Genomic DNA, 16,074 nt, shown 5'->3' with positions numbered 1-16,074 from the left:
GACCCCCAGGTCCCTCTGCACCGCAGCATGTTGTACTTTCTCGCCATTCAAATAATATTCCCTTTTACTGTTTTTTTTTCCAAGGTGGATGACCTCACATTTTCTGACATTGTATTCCATCTGCCAAACCTTAGCCCATTCGCTTAACCTATCTAAATCTCTTTGCAGCCTCTTTGTGTCCTCTACACAACCCGCTTTCCCACTAATCTTTGTGTTATCTGCAAATTTTGTTACACTACATTCTGTCCCCTCTTCCAGGTCATCTATGTATATTGTAAACAGTTGTGGTTCCAGCACCGATCCCTGTGGCACACCACTAACCACGGATTTCCAACCCGAAAAGGACCCATTTATCACGACTCTCTGCTTTCTGTTAGCCAGCCAATTCTCGATACATGCTAATACATTTCCTCTGACTCCACGTACCTTTATCTTCTGCAGTAACCTTTTGTGTGGCACCTTATCGAATGCCTTTTGGAAATCTAAATACACCACATCCATCGGTACACCTTTATCCATCATGCTCGTTATATCCTCAAAGAATTCCAGTAAATTAGTTAAACATGATTTCCCCTTCATGAATCCATGTTGCGTCTGCTTGATTGCACTATTCCTATCTAGATGTCCCGCTATTTCTTCCTTAATGATAACTTCAAGCATTTTCCCCACTACAGATGTTAAACTAACCGGCCTATAGTTACCTGCCTTTTGTCTGCCCGCTTTTTTAAACGGAGGCGTCACATTAGCTGCTTTCCAATCCGCTGGTACCTCCCCAGAGTCAAGAGAATTTTGGTACATTATAACGAATGCATCTGCTATAACTTCTGCCATCTCTTTTAATACCCTGGGATGCATTTCATCAGGACCAGGGGACTTGTCGACCTTGAGTCCCATTAGCCTGTCCAGCACTACCCCCCTAGTGATAGTGATTATCTCAAGATCGTCCCATCCCACATTCCCGTGACCAGCAATTTTTGGCATGGTTTTTGTCTCTTCCACTGTGATAACCGAAGCAAAATAATTGTTTAAGGTCTCAGCCATTTCCACATTTCCCGTTATTAAATCCCCCTTCTCATCTTCTAAGGGACCAACATTTACTTTAGTCACTCTTTTCCGTTTTATATATCGGTAAAAGCTTTTACAATCTGTTTTTATGTTTTGCGCAAGTTTACTTTCGTAATCTATCTTTCCTTTCTTTATTGCTTTCTTAGTCATTCTTTGCTGTCGTTTAAAATTTTCCCAATCCTCTAGTTTCCCACTACCCTTGGCCACCTTATACACATTGGTTTTTAATTTGATACTCTCCTTTATTTCCTTGGTTATCCACAGCTGGTTATCCCTTCTCTTACCACCCTTCTTTTTCACTGGAATATATTTTTGTTGAGCACTATGAAAGAGCTCCTTAAAAGTCCTCCACTGTTCCTCAATTGTGCCACCATTTAGTCTGTGTTTCCAGTCTACTTTAGCTAACTCTGCCCTCATCCCACTGTAGTCCCCTTTGTTTAAGCATAGTACGCTCGTTTGAGACACTACTTCCTGACCCTCAATCTGTATTACAAATTCAACCATACTGTGATCACTCATTCCGAGAGGATCTTTTACGAGGAGATCGTTTATTATTCCTGTTTCATTACACAGGACCAGATCTAAGATAGCTTGCTCCCTTGTAGGTTCTGTAACATACTGTTCGAAGAAACAATCCCGTATGCATTCTATGAATTCCTCCTCAAGGCTACCCCGTGCGATTTGATTTGACCAATCGATATGTAGGTTAAAATCCCCCATGATTTCTGCCGTTCCTTTTTCACATGCCTCCATTATTCCCTTGATTATTGTCCGCCCCACCGTGAAGTTATTATTTGGGGGCCTATAAACTACGACCACCAGTGACTTTTTCCCCTTACTATCTCTAATCTCCACCCACAATGATTCAACATTTTGTTCATTCAAGCCAATATCATCTCTCACAACTGCCCTGATATCATCCTTTATTAACAGAGCTATCCCACCTCCTTTCCCTTCTTGTCTATCTTTCTAAATTGTCAGATACCCCTGTATGTTTAATTCCCAGACTTGGCCACCCTGCAACCACGTTTCTGTAATGGCCACCAAATCATACCCATTTGTAATGATTTGTGCCGTCAACTCATTTACTTTATTTCGAATGCTGCATGAGTTTAGGTAGAGTGTTTTAATACTAGTTTTTAAACCATGATTTTTAGTTTTGACCCCTCCTGCAGACCCTTTATATTCATACATATTGTCCCTTCCTGTCACCTTGTGGTTTACACTTACCCCAGTGCTACTCTGCTCTGTTGCCTCCTGCCTTTTGCATTCTTTCTTGGGGTCCTGTTCATCTGAGCTCTCACCCACTCTAACTAGCTCAGAGCCCTCTCCTGGGTTCCGAATAGTCTTTGCATTGAGGCACCGAGCTTTCATGCTTGCCTTTTTAATACACTTTGACCCTTTAGAATTTTGCTGGACAGTGGCCCTTTTTGTTTTTTACCTTGGGTTTCTCTGCCCTCCACTTTTACTCATCTCCTTTCTGTCTTTTGTTTTCGTCTCCATTTTGTTTCCCTCTGTCTCCCTGCATTGGTTCCCATCCCCCTGCCCTATTAGTTTAACTCCTCCCTAACAGCACAAGCAAACAATCCCCCTAGGACTTCCAAGCTACTCACCACCATCAACACACATCGAAGCCTTTTCATGTACAATCGATGCCCATTCGGCATCAGGTCGGCAGCTGCCATATTCCAGCGCAACATGGAGAGTCTGCTCAAGTCCATCCCGGGGATGGTTGTATTTCAAGACGACATATCTATCACGGGCAGGGACACCGACTCCCATCCCTGTAATTTGGAGGAAGTACTAAAGCGGTTGGATCGGGTAGGCCTACGAGTCAAGAAATCCAAGTGCCTGTTTCTCGCACCCGAAGTTGAATTTTTGGGCAGAAGGATTGCCGCTGATGGAATCCGCCCAACAGAGTCCAAAACAGAAGCAATTCGCCTGACACCCAGGCCCCGGAATGTCTCAGAACTGCGCGCCTTTCTCGGGCTACTCAATTACTTTGGGAACTTTATGCAGAACTTAAGCACGCTGCTGGAGCCTTTCCACGTGCTACTCAGAAAGGGGTGCGATTGGTTTTGGGGGGACGCCCAGGAACGCGCCTTCAATAAGGCACGCAACCTTCTGTGTTCCAACAATGTTTTGACTTTCTTTGACCCAGGTAAAAAGTTAGTTCTCACATGCGATGCGTCAGCGTATGGGGTCGGGTGCGTTTTGCAACATGTCAATAGTGCGGGCAAATTACAACCCATAGCTTATGCCTCCAGGTCACTTTCGCGGGCGGAGCGCGGGTACGGAATGGTAGAGAAGGAGGCGCTCGCATGCGTGTACGGTGTCAAAATGATGCACCAATACCTTTTCGGGGCCAAGTTCACATTAGAAACCGACCACAAGCCCCTCACGTCCCTCCTATCCGAGAGCAAGGCAATAAACGCCAACGCCTCGGTGCGAATTCAACGGTGGGCACTCATGCTGGCGTCCTACGACTATACCATAAGGCACAGACCAGGCACAGACAACTGTGCCGACGCGCTCGGCAGGCTACCCCTGGCGATCACGGAAGGGTCTGACGAACAGGACTGTGAGATAGTCATGGCAATCAATGCCTTTGAGTCCACAGGTTCGCCCATGACAGCTCGCCAAATCAGAGCCTGGACGGCCAGCGACCCCACGTTATCCTTCGTAAAAAGATGTGTCCTAACCGGTGACTGGGCAGAGGCTCGTGATGCCTGCCCCGAGGAATTAAAACCCTTTCACAGGTGCATGCATGAGTTATCACCACAAGCAGACTGCCTGATGTGGGGCAGCCGAGTAGTCATGCCTCTGCGAGGCAGAGAGGCATTTGTCCGGGAGCTCCACTACGAGCACCCGGGGATCGTTCTCATGAAGGCCATAGCCAGATCCCATGTCTGGTGGCCTGGTATTGACGCGGACCTGGAGCTCTGCGTCCGAAGGTGCACCATTTGTGCCCAACTCAGCAATGCTCCCAGGGAGGCTCCACTGAGCCCCTGATCCTGGCCTACCAAACAGTGGTCGCGGGTGCACGTAGACTATGCAGGCCCATTCATGGGCAAAATGTTCCTCGTAGTTGTAGATGCATTTTCAAAGTGGATCGAATGCACCATTTTAAACTCGAGCACAACCTCCACCACTGTGGAGAGCCTCGCAACCATGTTTGCAATGCACGGAATCCCTGACACATTGGTCAGTGACAATGGTCCGTGCTTCACCAGCGCAGAATTCCAAGACTTTATAATTGACCACGGCATAAATCACGTCAAGATGGCCAAGCCAGCTAGGCTAGGCGGAGAGAGCAGTGCAAATCATTAAACAAGGCATGCTTAAAATCCAAGGTCCCACGCTGCCTGTCGCGACTGCTGCTGGCATACAGATCTCGCCCGCACTCACTGACTGGGATCCCCCCCGCGCAACTGTTGCTGAAAAGGACTTTAAAAACAAGGCTCTCATTAATCCTCCCAGACATGCACGAAATCGTTGGGGCAAAGCGCCGTAAGCTGACTGAGTATCATGACAGAAATTCGAGGGGGAGATGGAATGAGATAGGGGACAAAGTGTTTGTACTAAACTATGGCAGGGGTCCCAAATTGCTTGCAGGGACAGTAACGGGCAAGGAAGGAAACAGGCTACTGGTAGTGCAAATGGACAATGGCAAAACCTGCCGGAGGCATGTCGACCAAGTCAAAAGCAGATTTACCAACAACACTGCGGAACCAGAGGCAGACTACAATGTGGAACTCGCACCACACCTGGTGGACAGACAGAGGGAACAACCTGAGGAAAGGGCAATCCCAACAGACAGCCCAGGCGAGTCAACAACAATCATACCAATCAAAACAGACAGCCCAGGTGAGATACCAGCAACCGCACCCAAAGAAAAACAGACACCAAGGCAAACAACTGAACCACAACTTAGACGCTCCACGCGAGAGCGTAGACCACCTGAGAGACTGAACCTATAAAGACAATAAGACCTTGGGGGAGGGTGATGTCATGTATTTTACATTATTATATAAAACTGTATCCTAACATGCTTTACATGACTGTAATAAGATATGACCTGTAACCACCAGCATACCTTACCACTAGGGGTGCACTTGCAAGAGACAGGTATATAAGGGCAGGTCTCAGGCAAATGCAGCATTCCAGAGCTGTGAAATAAAGGTGCAGGTCCAGAGTGACCTTGACTTCACTACATGCCTCGTGTGAATCTGTACTGAGGGGACAGGACTTTACACCAACGATACAAAGCTATGTGGAAACTAAGTTGTGAGGAGGGCGCGAATGGGCTCAAAGGGATATAGACAGGTTAAGTGAGTGGGTAAGAAGGTGGCAAATGGAGTACAATGTGGAGAAATGTGAAATTATCCACTGTGGTAAGAAGAATAGAAAAGCAAAATATATTTTTAAATGTGAGAGACTAGTATATGTTGGTTTACAGAGAGATTTGGGTGACCTTCTTCACGAATCACAGAAATGTACAGCAAGTAATTTGGAAAGCAAATGATATTTTAGCCTTTATTGCAGAGAGTTCGGAGCCAAAATTGGCCCTTCCCTTAAGGCCTGTTACCACCAGAAATCGATGGCCACGCTACAGATTTTTTGTAGAATGGCCGGCTTTTTGAAAATTGCCCTCCTGCGGAATCCTGGCAGTGACTCATTCCCCCCATTTCCACCCGCTGCTGCCGATCGTCCTAAGTGCATCATCAGAGCATGCACCTCCGATGATCCCCCCGAAACACGAAATTCCGCAGAGAAAATGTTGCTGCCATCGCTCGGTGCCACTGACAGGTTTTTCTGTCGGTGCACTGTGCTTGCAGTGTGTTCAAAATGGCAGTGCGGCCACCACTGAGGTCGTTGACTTTGTTACAGCACTGTGTCAGGGTTCTGTCTACCACACTGCTGGCTGACACCTCCTCAGCCAATTCTCGCCACATGGCCCTGAATACCTGTGGCGATGGCCTCCTTCCAGATGCAGCGAACCGCGACTCCCTCCTTTTCTCTACTGCCCCCACCAATGGTGCCAATGCCACATTAATGAAGTGCATGACCCTCTCCCTTGAAGCAGGATTTACACCAGCCATCGTACAAAGGTGTCTCAGTTGCTGAGAGGTCTGACTCAAGTGTAGCAATGCTGAAAATGAGCAGCAGCAGTTTGAAATTACCTCCCCTTTAAGAACTGGAATGAGCTAGAGGCACGGATTGAAAGCTGATTGCTGAAAGCAAGTCGCTGAAATTGGGTAACTCTCTGGCAATAGCACCCCTGCAGCGCCCCACTGAGGCCAATAGTGCTTCATTTACCACCCCCTTCACTTCTGGGGCTTAAACGCCCAATTTCACACAATTTTGCAAGACATTTCGCCGGACACTAACTTTTCAAAAAGTAAAATTAACGGCTCAAATGGAGCACTGCCGAATTTTGCCGACCATTGGGTCTCTCCTCAGTTTATTTGTGTCTGGCACCACTTCCCACCCCACAGCCTGGGCAGAAATTGACAAATATTTCAATCCATTTCAAGCCAATATAAAAGTTGGCCTCATATGTAGCCATTTAACCATTAAATGGGCACATCCATTTAAATCTGTACTGTTGTGGAAATTTACTTTCTAAAAAGTTACATTTTCTGTAAAATGTACCCTTTTGTAATAAAACAAAATGGAGTCTCAGTTCTCCCAGAAGCCCCTGCAGAAGACAGCCTTTTTCTGCATAAACATACTAACCTTGACTGACAGCCAACTAATTTAGTAAAGCAGGAGCCATCTGTGTGAGTGAGGGAATCTTAAATTTACCCTCCCTAACAGAAAGAATGTCAGGATATGCCCTGTAGAATTATACTCCCTGCTAATAACTGTCACTGTGCTAAACCTTATAAGTATTAGATAAAGGCTGTATAGCTATGTAGAGAATTAAAACAAGAATGTAATGTTAATTAAGTGATTGAAGAACTCCTTATCTGTATTTGCTGACCACAAGGACAGAACTGACACACATGATGGAACCATAATTTCTTTGTTTGTTCTTTTGTATAAAGATAATGTTTTTTGTATCACTGTAGAAGTCTTCGCAGAGCCTTTGACTCAGTGAGACTTTTCCTTACAGCAAGTAAATCTATTAAAGGAACATCTACTGAGCTGTTTATGTCAGAGTTTAATTTTTTTTAGTTAAATTGAGAGTCGAGATTTCGACACTGTTAAACAGATTTTCTACTTGTCCCATTAAGCTTGCTGTTAGTTCAAGGCTAAAGATATGCTGAGAATTTATGCTAATTATTCCAATAACCTGACATGGTAAAATCACACGCTGTTAGTTCACAGCGCACTTTTAGCTCATTCACACCACAGATTTTGCAGGGAGCATAATATTATGGGCATAGAGATTTTTAAAATTAACTATACTGAAAGCAGTCTAAATGCCTTTCCTGTCATTTATATTTAATTGCATTACTCCTGGCCACATTTAGTCCAATAACCATCGGATGGAAAATACTGGAAGTGGCAAGTGAACTGCTCCCTGGACAATTTCCCTTCGTTGCCCATCTAAACTACACCAGCAGGCAAAGGGAGTTGAGGTATAGATCAACCATAATCTAATTAAATGGTGGAACAGGTTTGAGGGACTTAATGGTCCTATCTACGTGCATTTGCACTTTCAATAATTATACATTTAAATCCCTGTTCATCTGCACCCTTCAGCATCTTTCCATTGTGTAGACTCCATTTCTTGTTCAACCCAAATATATTACTCATACTTTTCCCCATTAAATGTTATCTGCCACCTGTCTGCTCATTCCACTAACATGTCTTATGCCTTCCTGAAGACTAATACAGTCCTTCTATTTTTGTTTCATCAGCAAATTTTAAGCTTATGCTCCCTATAGCAAGGCCAAACCCACATCATCTGTATATGCCGACAACAAAAGTGGACCCAGCACAGAACCTTCTCCAATCGAAGCACGAATTCACCATGTGGGAAAATCCCGGGTGTGAAATCAGCCAAACCAACTTTTGTCTCATAAATCACTCCTGCCTGCCACCCTATCACAGACCTTCCCTTTTCTTCTTTCCTCTCCTCTCCCTTTCATTGCCCCTGCACTTCCTTAACAATCTGTTACATCTCGAACATTTCCAGTTCTGACGAAGGGTCACAGACCCAAAACGTTAACTCTGTTTCTCTCCACACATTCTGCCTGACCTGCTGAGATTTCCAGCATTTTTTGTTTTTATGTACATTCTATCCCCTGCTGACATCATTTGCAAGTACATGGTCAGCTTTCACGTGTACTCTGATGCTAACCATCATTCTACTACCACAGTCAGCTCCAAAGTTTTGCTGTTTGTCCAACATCAAGTCTTGGATGACTTGATTTATTTCAGCTCAATGTAGAAAAAGCTGATGTCATCTTGGTCAGTTCACATCAGTATCTGCATGGCTCCGACTCCAGCTCCATCAGCCTCCTGGGCTGCTTGCTCAGGCTGAACCAGTTGGTGCTCAACACTTGCATTGAGCTCAACCTTGAGCTGGACTGCTTACTGCAGATCCAATTAGTTGACAAGACTGTGTTTTCCCACCTCTAGAATATTGCCCATTTCAGTTGACTGCCTCTCTGCCTCTGCTGCTTACTTTATGCCCTTCATTACCGTGAAGATTGTTTTCTCAAATGTTCTCCTTAGTCTCCCCTCCTCTACCCTTCACAAACTTACATTAATACAGAACTCTCAGGCCTGAGCTCTTTCTCACATAAAGCCCTGAATTCCCTTCACACTTGTCCTTATTAAGCCCCACTGGCTCTCTGTCCTCCAGTGCATTAGCTTCAATGTCCCAGTCTTCAAATCCTGCTATTGTCTCACCCCATATTATCTGACTGATCTTCTCCCCTTACTGCTTTTCCTCTGTTTTCCTGACTCCACCATTGATAGCCAATGTTTCAGTGACTACTCCCCAGCTCTTTGGAATGCTCTCTCAAAACCACGCCATCTTGCTACCTTTCTCCTTTCCTTCAAAACTTTAAAAAGGAACCTTCCCCTTAGAGCCTGCTTTTGAGTGCCCCCATTAACTTTCCCACCATATCTTGCTTGCCACCTGCCTCTCCCCGTTATAAGGAGTCATTCTTCAATCATAGGAGGAGGCCATTCGGCCTGTCCGACCTCTTTGAAAGAGCTGTCCAATTTAGTTCCACAACCCAGCATTTTCCCCATAACCCTGCAAATTAGTCCTCTTCAAGTACATGTCCTACTGCCTTTTGAAAGTTCCTATGGAATCTGCTTTCATCATCCTTTCAGGTATTGCGTTCCAGATCATAACAACTCTCTGTGTGAAATAATTCCTCCTCATTTCCCCTCTAGTTCTTCTGCCAATTATTTTAAATCTACCGGCCCACTAGCCAGAGGGAACAGTTTCTCCCTCTTGCTCTATCAAAACCCTTCATAATTTTAAATACCTCTGTTAGGTCTCTCCTTAACCTTCTCTGCTCTAAGGAGAACAATTCCAGCTTCACCAATCTCGCCACATAACTGAAGTCTCTCATCCCTGGTATAATTCTTGGTAAACCTGCTCTGTGCCCTCTCCAAGACCCAGACATCCTTCCTGAAGTGTGGTGCCCAGATTTGTACACAATACTCCAGCTGAGGCCTAACTAGTGATTTGTAATGGTTTAGCATGATTTCCTTGTTTTTGTACTCAATGCCCTATTTACAAAGCCAAGCATCCTATATGGTTTCTTAACTGCCTTATCATTTTGCCCTGCCACCTTCAAGGATTTGTGAATAAGCACCCCCAGGTTCATCTGCTGTTGTACCCATCAAAATAGTACCATTTAGGTTATACTGCCTCTCCATGTTGTTTCTTCCACAGTGCATCACTTCACACTTATCACATTCAATTGCATCTTCCATGGGGTGGAAATTCGGTCGCGCCTCTGTTATGGGTTAACCCAGGCGGAGCGGTAAATTTTGCACCGGCAAATGGTTTGCGTCTGCCACCGCAAAATTCATCAGCTGGCCCTGAGTTTGGAGTGGAGCACTAAGGGAGGCATTGCGCATCTCTTTTAGGGCACTAGGCCGGCTGAGCAAGTGAAAATCCCGAGCTAAACAACCGGCCTTGGAGCGACCAATGAGAGGCCCCATGGAAAAAAAAATTTGAAAAAAACCCACCAGAAACATTCCCAATAAATACCTCATGCCACCACAACATAAATTGCAAAAAAAAATTAAGAACAATCACACTGACCTCAGGTCGACATTACTTACCTCACTGCAGCTGCTACAGCTTTGAACGGCAGCTTCCACAGGCGTTCCCACCACGGCGCTCTGTAGAGTGCTATGGGTCGGGGGCAATCCAAATATCGAGCCGGTGTCGCAACCAGTAGTGGTGCAGACCGACTTGCCACTTCTGGGCGGTAATGTTCTGCGCCCCCTCGAAACCGGCACCGAATGTCCCGGCAGGGCACTGGAAGCTGGCCGCCCACCCGCCCGGAAGTGCTTACCGTCGCCATTGCCACCCCTCCGGGGCGCTAACAGGGTCGGCAGAATAACCAAAAATCCAGCCCCATATGTCTACTCATTCCACCAGTCTGTCTACAACTTCCTCAAGTCTCCTACTATCATGCTCACTATTTGTTTCATCCGCAAACTTTGAAATTGTACTACCTATACCCAAATCCAGGGAATTTATATAAGAAGAAAAGTAATGGACCTAATACCAATCCCTGGGGGATCCCACTGCATACTTCTCCCTAGTCAGGAAAACATTTGTTCACCACTACTCTCCGTCTCCTATCCTTAGCCAATTACTTACCCAAGTTACCACCAGCCCTTTAATACCATCTGCTTCTATTTTCCGAATGTCAGTTATGAGGTACTTTATCAAATGCCTTTTGAAAGTAGATATATGCAATATTGCATTACCTTCATCAGCCCTCTCTGTTACTCCATCAAGGAATTCAATCAGGTTAGTCAGACACGCTTTACCTTTAACAAATCCATGCTAGCTGTCCTTTATTAACCCATGCTTTTCTAAATGAGAATTAATTTTGTCCTTGACAATGGTCTCTCGTAGTTTTCCCACCACTGATGTTAGCCTGACTGGTCTGTAGTTACCAGGTTTATCCCTCTCCCCTTTTTTGAACAGGGCTGTAACATTTGCAATCATCTAGTCCTCTGGCATCAATCCCAGACCTAAATACGATTGAAAGATTGTGGTCAAAACTTCTGCTATCTCAACCCCAGCTTCCCTCAACAACCTACAATGCATCCCAACTGGACCAAGTGATTTGTTAACTTTGAGTGGTCTCAACCTACTTAGCACCTCCTTTCTCTGTATTTTATTCTTATCCAATATCTCTACTTCCCTTCCTCTACTGCAACATTAAATTCACCCTCTTTTGTGAAGAGAGGTGCAAAGTACTCTTTCAGTACGTCAGCCCCACCATTCCTTTAACTATCCTTTTACTTTTTATATGTTCATAAAAAAGATTTTTGGGTTCCCTCTTATGATACCTGACAAGCTTTTCTCATACTCTCTCTCTGCCTTTTTATATCCGATTTCAATTCGCCCCCACATTCTCTGCATTCTGCTTGGTTTTCTATTGTATTCTGTATCTGACATTTGTCATAAACCTCCTTTGTCTGTTTTATTTAAACTTGATTTCCTTTGTTATCCAGGGAGCTCGAGTTTTGGATGCCCCCTCTTCCTTATAGGAATGTGATGATCTATGTAAATACAAGTTATTGTTGGTCCAACATGTTACATCACTATGCTGCCTGGTAATCACTCTATAAACAGCATTCAAAAATATCGAGACGATTTTTAAAAAACGTACTCATTAATCTTAGTTTAGACAGTAAAACTATTGTCCAAATACAATGTGAATACTTACAGTCAGTTGTATTGGTAACCAAATGCCTTTGCAATTGACAAATTAACTCAGTTACATTATCAAGTATACAGCAATTTGCCAAAAGAAAAGAAACGATTAATGCAGTAAATAGTTCAACTGTATCATATATAATGTACATGTAGCACTGAGACCCTCCGATACCAGTGTATTTTGTTTATAACGGTTTTTGTTTTTATCAATGTGTATGTAGTTACAGTTCATTTCATTTGACGAATTCAAGAGTTACCAGTATTTTTAATATCTTCCTCATTTCAGTCACTCTCTTAAACCCAGCAGAATAGTACTGCACTAGGCAACTGTTGCACGAGATTCCCTCTCCTGAAAGAAAAGGCAGAAAACTTTACTCACCATCTTCGTGATGTGAGAGAATCCTTAGACTTGTGACTGTCACTGCTCTCAGCTTTGGTCTTACCAAACTTCTGTGCATAATTCTGTAACAGCAGGAACATATAATACAGCCCATTGTGTGGATTTCCTGAAGAGTTGTTAATTAGGAACTCGTCCACTTCTGTTTCTTGCCTGAATGATCTCCTGTGCATAAGGCTTACTGGAACTGAATTTATACAAATAAATTCACAGCGTATGGAAGATTCAAAGAACTATTTCCATTTGTATGAATAGCTGACTGGCTTTATTTGAAGAACTCATCAAAAGCTGTGTCTTATCTTAAGTTGTTTTAAATAATCTTGGCCACAAAAAACAAGGGGAAGAGTGGGAGAACTATAGTGATAGGGGATTCTATTGTAAGGGGAATAGATAGGAGTTTCTGCGGCCGCAACTGAGACTCCAGGATGGTATGTTGCCTCCCTACTGCAAGGGTCAAGGATGTCTCAGAGAGGCTGCAGAGCATTCTGGAGAGGGAGGTTGAACAGCCAGTTGTCGTGGTACATGTAGGTACCAACGATATAGGTAAGAAGCGGGAAGAGGTCCTCCAAGCTGAATTTAGGGAGCTAGGAGTTAAATTAAAAAGTAGGACCTCAAAGGTAGTAATCTCTGGATTGCTACCAGTGCCACATGCTAATCAGAGTAGAGGGAGCAAGATAGTTAGAATAAATACGTGGCTTGAGCAGTGGTGCAAGAGGGAGGGATTCAAATTCCTGGGACATTGGAAACAATTCTGGGGGAAGTGGGACCTGTACAAAAGGGACAGTCTGCACTTGGGCAGGACTGGAACTGATGTCCTAGGGGTAACATTTGTAATGCAGTTCGGGAATGTTTAAACTAATATGGCAGGGGGATGGGAACCTATGCAGCGAGACAGGGCGAAGTAATATGGAGTCAGAAACAGATGGTAGAAAGGTAAAAAGCAATTGTGGAAGGCTGAGTAAACAAAGGCAAGAAACAAAAAGGGCCACACTACATCATAATTCTAAAAGGACAAAGGATGTTAAAAAAACAAGCCTGAAGGCTTTGTGTCTTAATGCAAGGAGTATCCATAATAAGGTGGATGAATTAACTGTGCAAATAGATGTTAACAGATATGATGTGATTGGGATTACAGAGACGTGGCTCCAGGATGATCAGGGCTGGGAACTCAACATCCAGGGGTATTCAACATTCAGGAAGGATAGAATAAAAGCAAAGGATGTGGGGTAGTATTGCTCGTTAAAGAGGAGATTAATGCAATAGTTATGAAGGACATTAGCTTGGATGATGTGGAATCTATATGGGTAGAGCTGCAGAACACCAAAGGGCATAAAACGTTAGTGGGAGTTGTGTACAGACCTCCAAACAGTAGTAGTGATGTTGGGGAGGGCATCAAACAGGAAATTAGGGGTGCATGCAATAAAGGTGCAGCAGTTATCATGGGTGACTTTAATATGCATATAGATTGGGCTAACCAAATTGGAAGCAATACAGTGGAGGAGGATTTCCTGGAGTGCATAAGGGATGGTTTTCTAGACCAATATGTCGAGGAATCAACTAGGGAGGAGGCCATCTTAGACTGGGTATTGTGTAATGAGAGAGGATTAATTAGCAATCTTGTTGTGCGAGGCCCCTTGGGGAAGAGTGAACATAATATGGTGGAATTCTACATTAGGATGGAGAAGGAAACAGTTAATTCAGAGACCATGGTCCAGAACTTAAAGAAGGGTAACTTTGAAGGTATGAGGCGTGACTTGGCTAGGAGAGATTGGCGAATGATACTTAAGGGGTTGACAGTGGATGGGCAATGGCAGACATTTAGAGACCGCATGGATGAACTACAACAATTGTACATCCCTGTGTGGCATAAAAATAAAAAATGGAAGGTGGCTCAACCGTGGCTATCAAGGGAAATCAGGGATAGTATTAAAGCCAAGGAAGTGGCATACAAATTGGCCAGAAATAGCAGCGAACCCGGGGACTGGGAGAAATTTAGAACTCAGCAGAGGAGGACAAAGGGTTTGATTAGGGCAGGGAAAATAGAGTACGAGAGGAAGCTTGCAGGGAACATTAAGATGGACTGCAAAAGCTTCTATAGATATGTAAAGAGAAAAAGGTTAGTAAAGACAAACGTAGGTCCTCTGCAGTCAGAATCAGGGGAAGTCATAACGGGGAACAAAGAAATGGCAGACCAATTGATTTGTCAAGTACATTGGTTCGGTATTCACTAAGGAGGACACAAACAACCTTCCGGATATAAAAGGGGTCAGAGTGTCTAGTAAGAAGGAGGAACTGAGGGAAATCCTTGTTAGTCGGGAAATTGTGTTGGGGAAATTGATGGGATTGAAGGCTGATGAATCCCCAGGGCCTGATGGACTGCATCCCAGAGTACTTAAGGAGGTGGCCTTGGAAATAGCGGATGCATTGACAGTCATTTTCCAACATTCCATAGACTCTGGATCAGTTCCTATGGAGTGGAGGGTAGCCAATGTATCTCAATTTTTAAAAAAGGAGGGAGAGAGAAAACAGGGAATTATAGACCGGTCAGCCTGACATCGGTAGTGGGTAAAATGATGGAATTAATTATTAAGGATGTAATAGCAGCACATTTGGTAGGAGGTGACATGATAGGTCCAAGTCAGCATTGATTTGTGAAAGGGAAATTATGCTTGACAAATCTTCTGGAATTTTTTGAGGATGTTTCCAGTAGAGTGGACAAGGGAGAATCAGTTGATGTGATGTATTTGGACTTTCAGAAGGCTTTCGACAAGGTCCCACACAAGAGATTAATGTGCAAAGTTAAAGCACATGGGATTGGGGATAGTGTGCTGACGTGGATTGAGAACTGGTTGGCAGACAGGAAGCAAAGAGTAGGAGCAAATGGGTACTTTTTAGAATGGCAGGCAGTGACTAGTGGGGTACTGCAAGGTTCTGTGCTGGGCCCCAGCTGTTTACATTATACATTAATGATTTAGACGAGGGGATTAAATGTAGTATCTCCAAATTTGCGGATGACATTAAGTTGGGTGGCAGTGTGAGCTGCGAGGAGGATGCTATGAGGCTGCAGAGTGACTTGGATAGGTTAGGTGAGTGGGCAAATGCATGGCAGATGAAGTATCATGTGGATTAATGTGAGGTTATCCACTTTGGTGGTAAAAACAGAGAGACAGACTATTATCTGAATGGTGACAGATTAGGAAAAGGGGAGGTGCAATGAGACCTGGGTGTCATGGTACATCAGTCATTGAAGGTTGGCATGCAGGTACAGCAGGCGTTTAAGAAAGCAAATGGCATGTTGGCCTTCATAGCGAGGGGATTTGAGTACAGGTGCAGGGAGGTGTTACTACAGTTGTACAGGGCCTTGGTGAGGCCACACCTGGAGTATTGTGTACAGTTTTGGTCTCCTAACTTGAGGAAGGACATTCTTGCTATTGAGGGAGTGCAGCGAAGGTTCACCAGACTGATTCCCGGCATATCAAGAAAGACTGGATCAACTGGGCTTGTATTCACTGGAGTTCAGAAGAATGAGAGGGGATCTCATAGAAACGTTTAAAATTCTGACAGGTTTAGACAGGTTAGATGCAGGAAGAATGTTCCCAATGTTGGGGAAGTCCAGAACCAGGGGTCACAGTCTAAGGATAAGGGGTAAGCCATTTAGGACCGAGATGAGGAGAAACTTCTTCACCCAGAGAGTGTGAACCTGTGGAATTCTCTACCACAGAAAGTTGTT

The 16,074-nt window shown here is 44.3% G+C and overlaps 1 protein-coding gene across 1 annotated transcript in view; it reads right to left on the bottom strand.

The window, feature by feature from the left end:
- LOC139268665 (P-selectin-like) overlaps positions 1 to 12,389 on the bottom strand; it is a 186,550-nt gene extending 174,161 nt beyond the window's left edge. Inside the window, exon 1 of the mRNA XM_070887195.1 lies at positions 12,327 to 12,389. Coding sequence (XP_070743296.1) covers positions 12,327 to 12,329 — 3 coding nt within the window. The 5' untranslated portion in view covers positions 12,330 to 12,389. The remainder of the gene's footprint in view (positions 1 to 12,326) is intronic.
- Positions 12,390 to 16,074: the final 3,685 nt, after the last annotated feature.

Source organism: Pristiophorus japonicus, chromosome 8 (genome assembly GCF_044704955.1).
Source record: "Pristiophorus japonicus isolate sPriJap1 chromosome 8, sPriJap1.hap1, whole genome shotgun sequence".
NCBI classification, from domain to species: domain Eukaryota; kingdom Metazoa; phylum Chordata; class Chondrichthyes; family Pristiophoridae; genus Pristiophorus; species Pristiophorus japonicus.
Note: the sequence above shows the minus strand (reverse complement) of the source record. Positions and strands in the feature narration are given on the sequence as shown.